This window comes from Ornithorhynchus anatinus, chromosome 2 (assembly GCF_004115215.2).
Source record: "Ornithorhynchus anatinus isolate Pmale09 chromosome 2, mOrnAna1.pri.v4, whole genome shotgun sequence".
Lineage (NCBI taxonomy): Eukaryota > Metazoa > Chordata > Mammalia > Monotremata > Ornithorhynchidae > Ornithorhynchus > Ornithorhynchus anatinus.
In genome coordinates this window covers 135,338,897-135,356,078 of record NC_041729.1, presented here as the reverse complement: position 1 = coordinate 135,356,078, position 17,182 = coordinate 135,338,897, and the positions used below count along the sequence as shown (strand labels likewise).

Genomic DNA, 17,182 nt, shown 5'->3' with positions numbered 1-17,182 from the left:
GATGGAAATATATACAGTTGAGCGGACGAGTACAGTGCTGAGGGGAGGGGAAGGGAGAGGGGGAGGAGCGGAGGGAAAGGGGGAAAAGAGGGTTTAGCTGTGGATGGTAGAGGGAGTAGAGGGAGAAGGGAGCTCAGTCTGGGAAGGCCTCTTGGAGAAGGTGAGTTTTAAGGAGGGTTTTGAAGAGGGGAAGAGAATCAGTTTGGCGGAGGTGAGGGGGGAGGGCGTTCCGGGACCGCGGGAGGACGCGGCCCGGGGGTCGACGGCGGGACGGGCGAGACCGGGGGACGGCGAGGAGGCGGGCGGCGGAGGAGCGGAGCGTGCGGGGTGGGTGGTGGAAGAGAGAAGGGAGGAGAGGTAGGAAGGGGCAAGGTGAGGGAGAGCCTCGAAGCCTAGAGTGAGGAGTTTTTGTTTGGAGCGGAGGTCGATGGGCAACCCCTGGAGTTGTTTAAGAAGGGGAGTGACACGCCCAGAACGTTTCTGCGGGAAGATGAGCCGGGCGGCGGAGTGAAGAATAGACCGGAGCGGGGCGAGAGAGGAGGAAGGGAGGTCAGAGAGAAGGCCGACACGGTAGTCTAGCCGGGATATAACGAGAGCCCATAGCAGTAAGGTAGCCATTTGGGTGGAGAGGAAAGGGCGGATCTCGGCGATATCGTAGAGGTGAGACCGGCAGGTCTTGGTAACGGATAGGACGCGTGGGGTGAACGAGAGAGACGAGTCAAAGATGACACCGAGATCGCGGGCCCGAGAGACGGGAAGGACGGTCGTGCCATCCACGGTGATAGGGAAGTCCGGGAGAGGACCGGGTTCGGGAGGGAAGACGAGGAGCTCAGTTCTGCTCATGTTGAGTTTTAGGCGGGGGGCCGACATCCAGGCGGAGACGTCCCGGTGGCGGGAGGATATGCGGGCCCGAAGGGAGGGGGAGAGGACGGGGGCGGAGATGTAGATCTGCGTGTCATCTGCGTAGAGATGGTAGTCGAAGCCGTGAGAGCGGATGAGTTCACCGAGGGAGTGAGTGTAGATGGAGAACGGAAGAGAGCCAAAACTGACCCTCGAGGAACTCCGACAGTTAAAGGATGGGAGGGGGAGGAGGCGCCGGCGAAGGAGACCGAGAATGACCGGCCGGAGAGGCGAGAGGAGAACCGGGAGAGGACGGAGTCCGTGAAGCCGAGGTGAGATAAGGTATGGAGGAGGAGGGGATGGTCGACGGTGTCAGAGGCAGCAGAGAGGTCAAGGAGGATCAGAATGGAGTAGGAGCCATCGGATCTGGCAAGAAGGAGGTCACGGGTGACCTTAGAGAGAGCGGTCTCGGTAGAGCGGAGGGGACGGAAGCCAGATCGGAGGGGGTCCGGGAGAGAATGGGAGTTAAGGAATTCTAAGCATCGATCGTAGACGACTCGTTCTAGGATTTTGGAAAGGAAGGGTAGTAGGGAGATGGCCAGATCACTGGGGGTCGATGGGATAGGCGAGGACGGGGGCCGGCGAGGAGGCGGGCGGCGGAGGAGCGGAGCGTGCGGGGTGGGCGGCGGAAAGAGAGAAGGGAGGAGAGGTAGGAGGGGGCGAGGGGACGGAGAGCCTCGAAGCCTAGAGTGAGGAGTTTTTGTTTCGAGCGGAGGTCGACGGGCGACCACTGGAGGTTTTTAAAGAGGGGAGTGACAGGCCCAGGGCGTTTCTGCGGGAAGATGAGCCGGGCGGCGGAGTGAAGAATAGACCGGGGCGGGGAGAGACGGGAGGAGGGGAGATCGGAGAGAAGGCTGACACGATAATCCAGCCGGGATATAATGAGAGCCTGTACCAGCACGGTAGCAGTTTGGACGGAGAAGAAAAAGCCTGACCATGCTGGCCAACCTGCACCAGGCCTGCCCGGGACCTCACACCCTCCAAGGGCCTTCCCCCGTCATTTGTGCCGGGGAAAGATGAGAGGGTGGAGAGACAGAGGGAGGAAAAGGGATGGGAAGGGAGAGGATTGAATGGGCACAGGTCGGAAGAGCTTTAAGTGGTTTTCAGAAAGGCAGGAAGCTGGCTCAATAATAATAATGACGATGGCATTCGTTAAGCGCTTACTGTGTGCCGAGCACCGTTGTGAGCGAAGGAGAGGATACAAGGTGATCAGGTTGTCCCGCGTGTGGCTCACAGTCTTCATCCCCATTTTACAGGTGAGGTCACTGAGGCACAGAGAAGTGAAGTGACTTGCCCACGGTCACGCAGCTTAGTGGCAGAGTCAGGATTAGAACCCACAGCCTCTGACTCCCAAGCCCACGCTCTTTCCATTAAGCCACACAATGATTCTGGGGGTAACACCGAGCCTGAAACAGGAGTTCAGACTCTTCAAACCCTTTCCCCCTGCCCCATCCTCTCGTCTATAAGATGGTGGTGGTGGACAGGGCACGTGTCTATTAGAAGAATGGCATTTGTGACGCGCTTACTATGTGCAGAGCACTGTTCTAAGTGCTGGGGTAGATATAGAGTGATCAGGTCGTCCCACGTGGGGCTCACAAGTCTTCCTCCCCATTTTACAGATGGGGGAACTGAGGCCCAGAGAAGTGAAGTGACGTGCCCACAGTCGCACAGCTGACAAATGGCGAAGCTGGGATTCGAACCCATGACCTCTGACTCCCAAGCCCGGGCTCTTTCCACTGAGCCGCGCTGCTTCTCTGTTAGAAGCTTGGGAGGCAGGGGACACGTGTTCTAATCCCCGCTCCGCCACTTGTCTGCTGTGTGACTTTCAGCAAGCCACTTAGTGACCCTGGCCAAGTCAATTCCCTTCACTGGACCTCAGTCACCTCATCTGTCAAATGGGGATTAAGAGCGCGGGCCCCACGAGGGTCAGGGACTGTGTCCAACCTGATTAACCTGGACCCAGTGCTTGGCCCGTAATAATGATAATAATAAATGACGATAGCATTTAAGCGCTTACTACGCGCCAGGCGCCGTAGTAAGCGCCGAGGCGGATCCAAGCGAATCGGGTTGGACGCCAATCCCTGTCCCAGGTGGAGCTCACAGTCTCGATCCCCATTTGACAGATGAGGCAACTGAGGTAACGGAGAAGCGGTCTGCCCAAGGTCACGGTAAGCGCTTAACAAGTACCATAATTATTACAAAGCAGTCGCCCCGAGTCCCAGGCTCTTCCCCCGAGCCTCGCCGCTTCTCCCGGCTCCCCTTGGGAAAGGGGCCAACTTTCCAAAACGAGCATCGGAGTCCACGCCCTTAGGAGAGGCGGTGGGAAGCTGGGTCAGCCACCCCTTCATTCGTTCATTCAGTAGTATTTATAATAACGTCAGTAATGTTGGTATTTGTTAAGCGCTTACTACGTGCCGAGCACTGTTCTAAGCGCTGGGGGAGATACAGGGTCATCGGGTTGTCCCACGTGAGGCTCGCGGTCTTCATCCCCATTTTCCAGATGAGGGAACTGCGGCACGGAGAAGTGAAGTGACTCGCCCCCAGTCACGCAGCTGACAAGGGGCAGAGCCGGGACTCGAACCCATGACCTCTGACTCCCAAGCCCGGGCTCTTTCCACTCAGCCACGCTGCTTCGATTGAGCGTTAGAGCTCACCTCCTCCAATAGGCCTTCCCAGAATGAATTCCCCCTTTTCCCCTCTGCTCCTTCTACCCCCCCTTCACCTCCCCTCAGCTAAGCCCTCTTCTCCCCCGTTTCCCTCTGCTCCTCCCCCTCCCCCTTCCCCTCCCCTCAGCACTGCGCTCATTTGCTCATTTGTATATATTTTTAATTACCCTATTCATTTTGTTAATGAGATGTTCTTCTCCTTGATTCCATTTATTGCCATTGTTTTTGTCCATCCGTCTCCCCCGATTAGACCGTAAGCCCGTCAGTGGGCAGGGACCGCCTCTGTCTGTTGCCGATCTGTCCATTCCAAGCGCTTAGTACAGTGCTCTGCACGTAGCAGGCGCTCAGTAAATACTACTGAATGAATTGAATATGTGCAGAGCACTGCACTAAGCGCCTGGAATGTACGATTCGTACTCCAAGACGGGCTCTCCCTTCTCCCAGGACCGAGAGCCGTTGCCTTAGCCGTGACTCGTGTCTTTCGGGCCGGCACCTGGACGAGCTGCCCGAAGAGTCAGGTCGTTCTCCTTGGGATCGATCACCGGTGGCCACAAAAATCCAGGGATCTTGGACGAGCGCTCCGAACGGGCCACCCTCCCCCTTCAAGGTCTGAACCCCGGCTCTGCCACTTGTCGGCTGTGTGACTGTGGGCAAGTCACTTCTCTGTGCCTCAGTTACCTCATCTGTAAAAGGGGGATGAAGACCGTGAGCCCTGCGTGGGACAACCTGATTCCCCTGTGTCTACCCCAGCGCTTAGAACGGTGCTCTGCACATAGTAAGCGCTTAACAAATACCAACATTATTTCCCCCCCCCTTCGGGTGTCTCTATTGCACAATCAATCCCCGCCCCACCACCCCCCCGCCCCCCAAAAGCAGGCAGAATAGCATATTTCCAATCTGCAAAGTGAAAGTCGTGGTCCCTCTATTCCAAAGGTCAAGTACGTTGCCGCCCAGGGGTCCAGATACTTTCAGACGCATCGCCGGCACGAAACTGTATAAAGTCAAAACCTCTGCTCGACCCCCGAATGACTACCGCTCTGACGAGATTTTTTTGTCCCCCATTTTAATATTTTAATACAAATATCCGTCAGGAGTACATCGACACAGGTACGCCTGAAAACAGACCAGTGCTTAAGAAAGCTTTATTTCTAACACGCCGTGCGGGGTCGATTATAACACGTTAAAAAAATGACAACAGCTATAAGCTGCAATTTTACATTTATACATCTGAAATGTCCATTTTTTTTAAAAAAAAGCTGAACATAATCACCATTACCGCCTATAACAGCTAAGCTTCGATTGAACGGTTTTTACAGAGAAGGTTCGCGACGGGAGAGCGGTCGTCCTTTAAATCTGCCCGCAGTCGGTGATGGTAATTCTTTTACTCACTACCCCTTTGGGAGAACCGAACGATTCTATCTTCTTCACAGTATCCATACCTTCCTTAACAAACCCAAATACCACGTGTTTAAAGTCCAGATGTTCGGCTTTCTTCAGCGTGATGAAGAACTGAGAGTTGTTGGTGTCCCGGCCGCGATTTGCCATGGACAACAAGCCGGGACTGGTATGCCTCACGTCAAAGTTCTCGTCTTCGAACGTGCTTCCGTAAATGGAGCGTCCTCCGGTTCCGTCCCGCTTAGTGATATCTCCTCCCTGTAAGAGAACGCCGTCGGGAAAACGTCACGCGTTAGAGACGGAGGAGGAACGACCTCCTAACGACCGCCGGCTCCGGGAGACCCATCGCTTCAAGGCGAAAGCCGCTCCTGCGTTTTACCTTCGTAAAAATGCTAGTCTTCACCGAAGAAGCTCTCGCAAGGACTTTAGGGTGGAGGTCTATTCTAGCTTTACGGTAAGGATGCTCAGAATCGGCTTTTTTTAAAAAATAATAATAATAACGTTGGTATTTGTTAAGCGCTTACTACGTGCACAGCACCGTTCTAAGCGCCGGGGGAGAGGCAGGGTCATCGGGTCGTCCCACGTGAGGCTCACAGTTAATCCCCAATTACAGATGAGGTCACTGAGGCCCAGAGAAGTGAAGTGACTCGCCCACAGTCCCACAGCTGCCAAGCGGCAGAGCCGGGAGTCGAACCCATGACCTCGGACTCCGAGGCCCAGGCTCTTTCCACAGAGCCAGAGGCTCTCGGGAAGCGACGAACGCCGCCGTTACCACTTACCTGGCACACAAAATCTGGAACTACTCTGTGAAAGATGGAATTTCTGAAACCAAAGCCCTTCTCTCCGGTGCACAGCGCTCTGAAGTTCTCTGCTGTCTGAGGAACGATATTTGCAAACAATTCCATGGTGATACGTCCGAGCGGTTCATCGTCGGCACTGACTTCGAAAAACACCACGGGGTTGGTCTCCCTCGACAGCTCTTCGGCCAAGGACGCCTGTCCTTTCTGGAGCTCGGACAAGTTGTGCTGACATTCTTCAAATCGCCTCTTAAAGGAATCCGCCATTTCTTGGGTTTTAAATCGCACCGCAAGTTGTTCTACTTTTGCTTCCCCGTCTGTTAACGGAAGGGGAGGGAGGAGATGACGATTCCATCGGGGTGAAAGGCTGACCGTCCCGCACCGCGTTTCGAGTCACTCACCTGCATAGTCCGAGGCCGTCCAGACCAGGGCGTTGTTTGACGTGTTTAAAGGCTTTAATTCCATTGTTTTGGTAATGACGTGATTTGCACACACTTTCAGGACTTGGTCTCTTCTCATCAGGATCCGGTAGTACTTCTTCATGGTGTGGAAGAGGATTTTTAGCTCTCCGACTCCCCGCTCCTTCCACTGACTGACGTCTCGGTCCCATCGGTAGAGTTTGGCCCTCTCTTTGAATAGGATCTCTTCGTCTTCTTCTCCGGATTTTACTTCCACCTGAGGAGGGCGAGAAGTTGGAAGAGTGACAGTAATAATGACGGTATCTGGTAGGCACCGTTCTAAGCGCTGGGGTGGGCGCGAGGTAATCGGCTCGTCCCACGTGGGGCTCACACTCTTAATCCCCATTTTACAGATGAGGTAGCTGAGGCACAGAGAGGTTACGTGGCTTGCTCAAGGTCACCCAGCAGACAAGTGGCGGAGCCGGGATTAGAACCCGCGGCCTCCGACTCCCAAGCCCGGGCTCTTTCCGCCAAGCCACGCCGCTTCTCCCTGAAATTGAGGTTTTCTTTTTAATTCCAAGATGAGGCTTAACTTTCCCGTGTCTGTACACGTGTCTGTCGCTCCCAGACATCACCTTCCCCTTCAGTGAAGTCTTGGCTAGGTAAGGCAGAAAATATGGTTGGCTGATGCTTTCTTACCCAAGGGGGAGTTCTAACTCTTGCCTTTAGAAATAAATCAGTCAATAAATCAATATTTACCGAGCGCTTGCCGTGTGCAGCGCATTCATTCAATAGTATCGACTGAGCGCTTAGTACAGTGCTCTGCACATAGTAAGCGCTCAATAAATACTATTGAATGAATGAATGAAAAGGAGGAGGAGGAGTGGTAAATGAGAGCCTTAAAGCCAACGCAAAGGAGTTTTCATTGGATGCACAGGTGAATGGGCAACGCTTGGAGGTTTTTGAGGCGCGGGGAGGAGGAGACTGAATGTGTTTTTAGAAAAATGACCTGGGAAACCAAGTGATAAATGGAATGGAGGAGGTAGGTCAGCACGGAGGAGGGAGGTCGGCAAGGAGAACGATGCGGTAATTGTGTGGGGGGATACGATGAGTGCTTCGATTATCCCGGCAGCAGGTCGGACGAAACAAGCAATAGGAAAAGGAAAGGGCGGCCTGAATCATCACAAATTCCAAATTAGTGGCGTCTAAATAGATTCCGGTTTTTAATCCATTCTACTCAACTCTGTGGGTCTGGAAAGCTAAAACGTTCTTTCGTTGTCTAGCTCTTCAGCATCGTACACTTCAGTCGATCAGACGTACGCCGGAGTTGCCACCACACACGGATAAAACGCAGAGCGACCCTGTGGAACATTCGATCGGGGTCGGTTCCCCCCACACCTGGTCTGACTTTTACGCTACACTTTCATTTCACGTTTACTCAGTGTTTTTAAGTGACGGTGAGGATTATAACTTTCCACGTGGGCCAGGGACTGTGCCGGACCTGATTATCTTGTAGCCAAACAGTACAGTGCTCAGCACACGGTAAGTGTTTTTTACCCAATACAGTTATTATTCGAATGTCTTTAGATGCTGAGATCCTCGACGGATGGTAACTCCATCTGGGCAGGAAATACATCTTTTGATTCTGCTGTAGTACTTTCCCGGGTACTCGGCACAGCACTTCCCGAGCGCTTACTGTGCGCACAGCATCGTACAAAAGCGCTTGGGAGAAGGCCTGCTGGATTATACGGCTCTGCACGCAGTGGGCACTCAATAAACAGGATTGAATGAACGAACCAAGGAGGGAACAGAGTTGGTAGACATATTCCTCGCCCATAACGAGCCTAAAATGGGATGTGTGTTGTCAGAAAGATGTTAGGGTAGGACACGGTTGCGACGCCACAAGAACGGATGGCGTACCGGCACGTGATGCCGCTCAAGGCACGCGTGCAACAGGGCGGATTTGGCAGACCGTGGGAGAACTGAACTTAGAAAACATTTTCCAGCCTGTGAAGCTTGCTATTTGAATGCATTCTGGAAGCTCACAGTGAACGCTAAGGAAATACTAAGCTAGTAATAATTGTGGTATATTGGAATGCATTTTGGGAGCTCAGAGTGAATGCTAAGGAATCACTAAGCTAGTAATAATTGTGGTATTGTTGAGCGCTTACTATGTGCCAGGCACTGTACTAAGAGCTGGGATGGACACAAGCAAATTTCTGTGCCGTATCTTGAGTAGTTAGGATTTATCGACGCCCCACGTTGAAACCGTCTTGGAAAGGATATTTCTGGCTTTTCAGATGAAATTTCGTTGGTCCTAACAAAATGTTAATTATTAGTTTATACAAAGATTGCATCTGTGTGGGACACCAAACCCTGTCCCAGGTGGGGCTCACAGTCTCAACCCCCATTTTCCAGATGAGGGAACTGAGGCACAGGGAAGTGCAGTGCCTCGCCTAAGGTCACACAGCAGACAAGTGGCGGAGCTGGAATCGGAACCCGTGACCTTCCGACTCCCACGCTCTACCTAGTGCGACGTGCTAATTTTTCAAGGCACTCGGAGGAATTATAACCGGGAAAAGTAAGCGCTCCATAGATGCGGTTGATTGACGATTAACGTTTCGGCCTATTTGCTTTAGCAGGACACCCAATATTTACCTCCGGTAAGGACACTATCGGTTCAAAGTGGATGTCGTCACTATGCACAACTTCTTCGTCACTTCCATCGTCATCTTCACCTTTGCTGACTGCCTGCATTCCAAATACAGCTGCTCCAGTATTTGCCCATTGGAAGTTTTTATCTACAAAACAAGTTAAAAATATTTTATCTCTGATGGGTTCTCCAATTTCCCCCTCCCCGCAATGGACGATACGTGAGTGCCCCGGCAATCATTTATGCTGTTACAAAATTTAAACATGTTCTTTATTCTTCGGCCTAGCGCACTCATCCTAACGACGTAGGGCTTGAATTTACCAACGATACGACAAGCCAAAGTAACAGACCCAAGGAAGGAACTACACTACGTTGTGCCAGACGCTATCGCCCCGGGCAGACACCTGAAGTTTTCATTCGGCCGCACGGTATTACCTTTCGAACCAAAAGCAAAATCCCCAGAATTTTTGGAAGCCAAATCTGCAAAGGAAAGCCCAGTGCTGGTGCCAAATCCAAAGGAGATGGTCCGGTTCTCCGGCACTAAACGGGAGGGAAAGGAAAGATAAGGTTGACGCATTTCATACACCATCCTAGCGCCACAGCTTCAACAGGACTGCGCGAACACACTCTGCGGCTTCTCTTCTGGATCGGAGTCGCCAAGGGAGGTCACCTCCCCCGGACCGAACCCAAATTCCCCTTGGCTCCATTCCCCATCTGGAAGACAAAGATCCCCCCCCCCCCCCCCCGCCAACTTCTTCCATGCTGGGGTTGGGGGAAAGTGGTCCCTCTGACCTCCTTAAAAATAATAATAATGTTGGTATTTGTTAAGCGCTTACTATGTGCAGAACCCTGTCCTAAGCTGGGAGATACAGGGTCATCAGGTTGTCCCACGTGAGGCTCCCAGTCTTTATCCCCATTTTACAGATGAGGTAATTGAGACACAGAGAAGTGACTCGCCCTCAGTCACACAGCTGACAAGTGGCAGAGTCGGAATTCGAATCCATGATCTGACTCCCAAGCCCGGGCTCTCTCCACTGAGCCACGCTGCTTCGACCCAGTGTCACAAGTTTTAATTTTCACACGCTTGGACCAAAGCTTAAAAAATGCCCACGTATTTGGGGGCCCAATAACTCCCTTGATTTCGGCTCTGATCGCGCCTTGGCAAAGGCGGCTTGTCTCTCCAGCTACTGTGACTTGGAAAATATTCAATTTCTTCAACTCGGCCTGAAGAGAACGTCTTAAAAAGGACAGACTTCCACACAGATGCCATCTTTGTACAGTCTGATAATTCGAAATCCGTTAGAACCAACAAAATTTCATTTGAAAAGCCAGCAACATCCTTTCCAAGACGGTTTCAACTCGGGGGGGGGGCGGATAAATCCTAACTACGGCAGAAAGAAAGGCTCGTGACCGTCTTCCGATAACTAGCCCAACAGGATACCCACCCAATCCGACCGAAAAGGAAAATAATTCACAAAATAAACTGAATACAGGGCCGGAGGGCAAAAGGACAAAACATTCGCTAGTTGCACAATTAGCCGATGACACCAAAGAAGTGTTTTGTGCGGGTCCCTCCTACTGCTAGATTCTGAGCCATGAGATCCATCCATAATCCCGGATTTAGTTTCCCTTTCAACTACTCGAGATACGGCCTGGATAATCTGAGTCAATCACATTTATGAATCAATCGAAGAGATTGATATTGAATGTTTGCAAAGTGCAGAGGACTTCACGAAGCGCTCGGGAGAATCCAGTATAAGAGGTAACAGACACATTCCCCGCCCGCAACAAATCTGAACGCTCCTTAACCTGTCCTTCCCCAAGAGCAGCTGTTCGAAAAAAACGACACCGCGTTAATTATTTTTACACAGAGCGTGCTCGACTGAACTTCTGAGGCGGTTATTTGCTACACCGATGCCAAGCAGTTCATACAACCTAGACCGCGTTTTCTGAAATCCCATAAAAAAAAAAGCAGAGTTACCTGGGCTTACGGAATCGGCTTCGGTCTCTTTTTTAGTTGACAAATCCACAGGTCTGTCGTCAGCCCCAGAGGATAGCCGGGCGACCTCGACAGACTCAGTGGTAGAATCGGGTTCTTCGGACTTACAGGTAAACGCAGCAGGGATTTTCTTCTCACCGTTCGACGCCGCGTCGGTCGAACTGGAGACCGCCTCATCTTGAGGTTTCTAAAAACGACACACAAACGGATTCCGCCGTTACATTTAAAATGAAAGTACTGGCCCTTAACTAAACAAGCCTAGCCGGCGCACCCCAAATTAAGTCGTTCTGAGTACTCAATCCCAGAGAAAGATAGTACCGCCCACCCTGGGGAAGGTCACCTTGACAGAGAAGCAGCGTGGCTCAGTGGAAAGAGCCCGGGCTTGGGAGTCGGAGGTCATGGGTTCGAATCCCGGCTCTGCCACTTGGCAGCTGCGTGACTGTGGCCAAGTCACTTCACTTCTCTGGGCCTCAGTTCCCTCATCTGGAAAATGGGGATTCACTGTGAGCCTCACGTGGGACAACCTGATTCCCCTGTATCTACCCCAGCGCTCAGAACAGTGCTCTGCACATAGTAAGCGCTTAACAAATACCAACATTATTACTAAATAGATTTGCTGATGGTTGTTGTGCCGTCGGGTCGTGTCCGACCCACAGCGACGCCACGGACACGTCTCTCCCCCAACGCCCCGCCTCCACCTGCGATCGTTCCGGTCGCGGATCCACAGGGTCTTCTTGGTAAAAATCTGGACGCGGTTGACCGTCGCCTCCTTCCGCGTAGTAAACCCGAGTCTCCGCCCTCGACTCCCTCCCGTGTCGCCGCGGCCCGGCACGGGGGAGTTTTGACTTGTGGCGGATTGCCTGCCACTCGCTCAACCACCGGCCAAGCTAGGCGCGGAATGGGTAGGACAGATTTGCCGATACCTGCGCTAAGTTAAAATCGGCTGTAATCACTATTCGAACAGTCGAAAATACTTCAATGGGTGGGGCAGGGAAGTGCTAATTTTCAAGAGGTTATCTTTTTCACCTTAAATCGAGGGGGAAAAATGCAACTTGAGCTAACCCACAAGGGCCTAACAGACTAAGCAAAACAGAACCGCGGACATCTACTTAATAGATTATGAAAATAACCTCTAATCGAGTCAGTCAAAAACACTTCGGTGGGTGGGGTAGGAAAGTGTTCAAAATTCAGCAGCGTGGCTTAGCGGAAAGAGCCCGGGCTTGGGAGGCAGAGGTCGTGGGTTCTAATCCCGGCGTCACCGCTTATCAGCTGTGTGACGTTGGGCAAGTCACTTCACTGTTCTGTGCCTCAGTTACCTCATCTGTAAAATGGGCATTAAGACTGTGAGCCCCACATGGGACAACCTGATGACCTTCATCTCCCCCAGCGTTTACAACGGTGCTCGGCACGATGTAAGCGCTTAAATACCGTAATGATTATTATTTCTATTATTAAGGAGAGGGCAGGCCCGATCTCTGGAAACGGACATTAGTGAGTGTTGATCAAAAATCCGTCAACTATTCCCGTACAAGTGAAAGAGCCCAAGAGAGTGGACAGCCTTCAGCCTTCCTGAACACAAGCTACTACTGGAGAAGCAGCGTGGCTCAGTGGAAAGAGCCCGGGCTTGGGAGTCGACGGTCATGGGTTCGAATCCCACTCTGCCACCTGTCAGCCGGGTGACTTCGGGCCAGTCGCTTCTCTGTGCCTCAGTTCCCTCATCTGTAAAATGGGGATTGGGACTGTGAGCCTCAAGTGGGACAACCTGATTCCCCTGTATCTCCCCCAGCGCTCAGAACAGTGCCCTGCGCATAGTAAGCGCTTAGCAAATACCAACATTATTATTATTACCACACTGAACCCTCTCAGGACGGCACCTGGAGAGTTTCCAGTCCTCCACCAGTCTCGACTACGGGAGGGAGAGTCAAGCGGAGGCCCGTCCGTTCCATTCCCAGCTTGGCCGGCGGCTGGCGAGCGGCAGGCCGTCTGCTACGGGTCAAAACTCCCCCGTGCTGGGCGGCGGTGGCACGGGAGAGTCGAGGGCAGAGACTCGAGCCGGCCGCACGGAAGGAGGAAAAGATAAACCACTCTCGTGATTTTACCAAGCAAACCGTCTGGATCCACTCCCAGAACGACTGCAGAGGGAGGTGGGGCGTTGTGGGAGAGATGGCGTCCCCGGGGTCGCCGCGGGTCGGAGACGACTCGACGGCATAAGACTACACACAACTAAATGCTAGAGCCCGAAAATTCACCCATTAGGCACTCAACATTAGAAGAAACTACAAGACGGGGGCAGCTTGCCAGCCGGTTCACTCGACGACGGGAATCTACAAGGCTTAAAGAGAACAGAGGTGTCTTTACTTCGGCTTCCTGAGCTTTCCGAAATTCCGTCTGAAAGTCTTCTAGAGGGTCGTCGTCGTCGTCGGTGTCGCTGCCAACGCCACAGAAGAAGGTAGGCGGGAGTTGCAGTGTTTCCGCTCTCGCCTTCTCTTCGGGTGTTGGTTTCTTTTCCCAGACGATGACGCATTCCTTTTCGCTCTCTGGACTCGCTTTGGCAAGGCCTACGCAAACACAGCCGGAGCATCACGTGAGGGTAAAGGCAGAGCTTGGGAACTCTAGCCGGGTCGCAGCGGCGGGCGAGCCCCCGGCCACGCCACGCGAGGTGCGGCCCCAACCGGACAGGCTCCGTGCACGGCGGGCTGGCCTCCGTCGTGGCCGAGTTCGCGACACGCACGGGATGGAGGAGACGTGGGGAGGGCTTCAGCTAAAGATGCTCACACAGCGTGGCTCAGTGGAAAGAGCCCCGGCTTGGGAGGCAGAGGTCATGGGTTCGATCCCCGGCTCTGCCACTTGGCAGCTGTGGGACTGTGGGCGAGTCACTTCACTTCTCGGGACCTCAGTTCCCCCAGCTGTAAAATGGGGATTAACTCTGAGCCTCACGTGGGACGACCTGATGACCCTGTATCTCCCCCAGCGCTTAGAACAGTGCCCTGCACATAGTAAGCGCTTAACAAATACCAACGTTATTATTATTATTATTATTCTTCCACTACCTGTCCCTCTTTCCCCTTGCCTTCCAGGGTGGGAGATGGACAGTGGCCTCAATCACTTCTTGAAAAACCACGGGGATAATAATAGTGATGATGATGATAATTATGGTGTTTGTTAAGTGCTTACTATGCACTCTACTAAGCACTGGGGTAGATCCAAGCAAATCAGGATGGACGCGGTCCTCGTCCCACAAGAGGCTCACGGTCTCAATCGCCACTCTGCAGATGAGGGAACAGAAGCCCAGAGAAGTGACCTGCCCAAGGTCACACAGCAGACAAGTGATAATAATAATAATGTTGGTATTTGTTAAGCGCTTACTATGTGCCGAGCACTGTTCTAAGCGCTGGGGGAGACACAGGGGAATCAGGTCGTCCCACGTGGGGCTCACAGTCTTCATCCCCATTTTACAGACGAGGTAACTGAGGCACCGAGAAGTCAAGTGACTTGCCCAAAGTCACACAGCTGACAAGTGGCCGAGCTGGGATTCGAACCCATGACCTCTGACTCCAAAGCCCGTGCTCTTTCCACGGAGCCACGGGGATTAGAACCCATGACCTTCTGACTCCCGGGCCTGGGCTCTATCCACTAGGCCACGCTGCCTCTCATTCTTGTGAATGTTGACATCGGCTAAAATGCCCGGAGCGATCTAACAAACAATCCGTGGTATAATAATAATAATAACAACATTGTTATTTGTTAAGCACTACTATGTGCCAAGCACTGTTCTAAGCCCTGGGGGTGTTTCAAGATCAGGTTGTCCCACGTGGGGCTCACAGTTTTCATCCCCATTTTCCAGATGAGGTAACTGAGGCCCAGAGGAAGTGAAATGACTTGCCCAAAGTCACACAGCTGACAAGTGGCGGGGCCGGGATTAGAACCCATAACCTCTGCCTGCCAAGCCTGGGCTCTTTCCCCTGAGCCACACTTCTTATTGAGCGGTTACTGTCTAGGCTGTAAGCTTGTCAGGGGCAGGGAATGGGTCTTTTATATTGTCCTCCCCCAAGCGCTTAGTACAGTAAGCAGCGTGGCTCAGTGGAAAGAGCCCGGGCTTCGGAGTCAGAGGTCACGGGTTCGACTCCCCGCTCTGCCACTTGTCAGCTGTGTGACTGTGGGCGAGTCGCTTCACTTCTCTGGGCCTCGGTTCCCTCATCTCTAAAATGGGGACGAAGACTGTGAGCCCCACGTGGGACAACCTGATCCCCCTGTTTCTCCCCCCAGCGCTTAGAACAGTGCTCTGCACATAGTAAGCGCTTAACGAATACCAACATTATTATTACAGTGCTTTGCACAAAATTAAGCACTCAGACACGATTGACTAAGAATAAATACGGTATCTGTTAAGCTCGTGGTGAGCAGGTAACGTGTCTCCTAGGTTTTCCTCTCCCAAGAGCTAAGCACAGTGCTCTGCACACAGTAAGCCCTCGATACGGTTAACCAGGAGGGGAAGAAAAATGAGAAGGATCGACTAAAACGGTAAGGATCCATATCAACGGGACCTCGGCATTCGTGTCCATACTGATTAACTTGCACCTACCCTAGCATTTAGAACAGTGCCTGGCACGTAGTAAGTGCTTAAATGCCATTATTATAATCGCTATTATTACTGTGTCACACTCTCTCCAAGGACCTTCTAGCGCCTTAAAATACTCGTGAGGACACGATCCTCGTTTCAGATCCCCTTGATGATCAGTACTCTTCACTTTTCACAGAAATAAGTTCCTCAGAATTCTCTCTCAAACGAGGCCGCGCTCCAGAGACGCAGAGGAGGGTTGCTTGGAGGGGGACATGTTACTTTTAGCCAATTCTATGAGGATCTGAAGCACGGGAGCAAGCGGCAGAGGGGAAGGAGAACCCACCTTCTTCCACAGCCCACAGCCCACACCCCATTCCTCAGTCTGCTACTGCCCCCGGGCTCGAAATATAATTATAAAATATCACATGATAGTAAATAATGCCGTTTGTTGAGCGCTTACTATGCATCAAGCACTGTTCTAAGCGCTGGGGGAGATACAGGGTCATCAGGTTGTCCCACTTGAGGCTCACAGTCTTAATCCCCGTTTTACAGATGAGGGAACGGAGGTCCGGAGAAGCGAATGACTTGCCCAAGGTCAAGTCGGGATTAGAACCCACGTCCTTCTGACTCCCAGGCCCGGGCTCCAGCCACTAGGCCACGCAGGCTCAAAATATCTCCCAGCGCCGTTCTGTGGCACTTCCTACCAGTCCCCTCGGTCTCCGTAAACTCAGAAATGTGGGGAATCCTGAGAATTTAATCTCTACAAGGCATTAAAAATCCGGGAGTCGCTGAAGAAGAGAGTAAAGCAGCCACTACCCTAATCCCTCCCTTATTATTGTCACTCGCAAACCCCTCGGCAGCCTCATTTGGGAACCCTCTGAGGGGCTACCCAGAAATGATCTGCTTATGTACTCGTAACTGGAAGTCAAAGCAACAATGTTCAATTACGGCCACAAAGTTTCCTTTCAAACTTCGACCGCTAAAACCAAAAGGAAAAAAGGAAAAAATAGGATTTTAATAACTCGTTGAAGTACTTCAAACAAGTAAAAACGACCACAGCAAAGCTTGAAAAGTGTAGGCGTTTACTGCCCTACGCCCTTTTCCTATTATTACATTTGTTAAGGCCTTGCTTTGTGAAGCAGCGTGGCTCGGGGGAAAGAGCCCGGGCTTAGGAGTCAGAGGTCGTGGGTTCTAATCTCGGCTCCGCCCCCCCCGTCAGCTGTGTGACTTTGGGCAAGTCGCTTCACTTCTCGGTGCCTCAGTTCCCTCATCTGGAAAATGAGGATTAAGACCGTGAGCCTCACGTGGGACAACCTGATGACCCTGTATCTACCCCGGCGCTTAGAACAGTGCTCCGCACAGAGTAGTAAGCGCTTATAACAAATACCAACATTATTATTATGTGTCCAACGCTGCTCATTCATTCACTCAATAGTATTTATTGAGCGCTGACTATGTGCAGAACACCGTACTAAGCGCTTGGAATGGACAATTCGGCAACAGACAGAGACAGTCCCTGCCCACTGACGGGCTTACGGTCTAATCGGGGGAGACGGATGGACAAAAACAATAGCAATAAATAGAATCATGGGGAAGAACATCTCATTAACAAAATAAATAGGGTAATTAAAAATATATACAAATGAGCAAATGAGCGCAGTGCTGAGGGGAGGGGAAGGGGGAGGAGCAGAGGGAAAGGGGGGGAAGGAGGCTTAGCTGAGGGGAGGTGAAGGGGGGGGTAGAGGGGGAGCAGAGGGAGCAGAGGGAAAAGGGGATGCTCAGTCTGAGAAAGGCCTCCTGGAGGGGTGAGCTC

At 52.2% G+C, this 17,182-nt stretch overlaps 1 protein-coding gene across 3 annotated transcripts in view; it reads right to left on the bottom strand.

Moving 5' to 3' along the window:
* Window positions 1-4,684: 4,684 nt before the first annotated feature.
* RANBP2 (RAN binding protein 2) overlaps window positions 4,685-17,182 on the bottom strand; it is a 60,498-nt gene continuing 48,000 nt past the window's right edge. For all 3 annotated transcript variants that reach the window (XM_029057955.2, XM_029057956.1, XM_029057958.1), the window contains 7 exons: window positions 13,167-13,366; window positions 10,791-10,995; window positions 9,245-9,349; window positions 8,815-8,957; window positions 6,160-6,433; window positions 5,741-6,075; window positions 4,685-5,219 (listed from right to left, as the gene is read on the bottom strand). In XM_029057955.2, coding sequence (XP_028913788.1) covers window positions 4,914-5,219; window positions 5,741-6,075; window positions 6,160-6,433; window positions 8,815-8,957; window positions 9,245-9,349; window positions 10,791-10,995; window positions 13,167-13,366 — 1,568 coding nt within the window. In that variant the 3' untranslated portion in view covers window positions 4,685-4,913. The remainder of the gene's footprint in view (window positions 5,220-5,740; window positions 6,076-6,159; window positions 6,434-8,814; window positions 8,958-9,244; window positions 9,350-10,790; window positions 10,996-13,166; window positions 13,367-17,182) is intronic.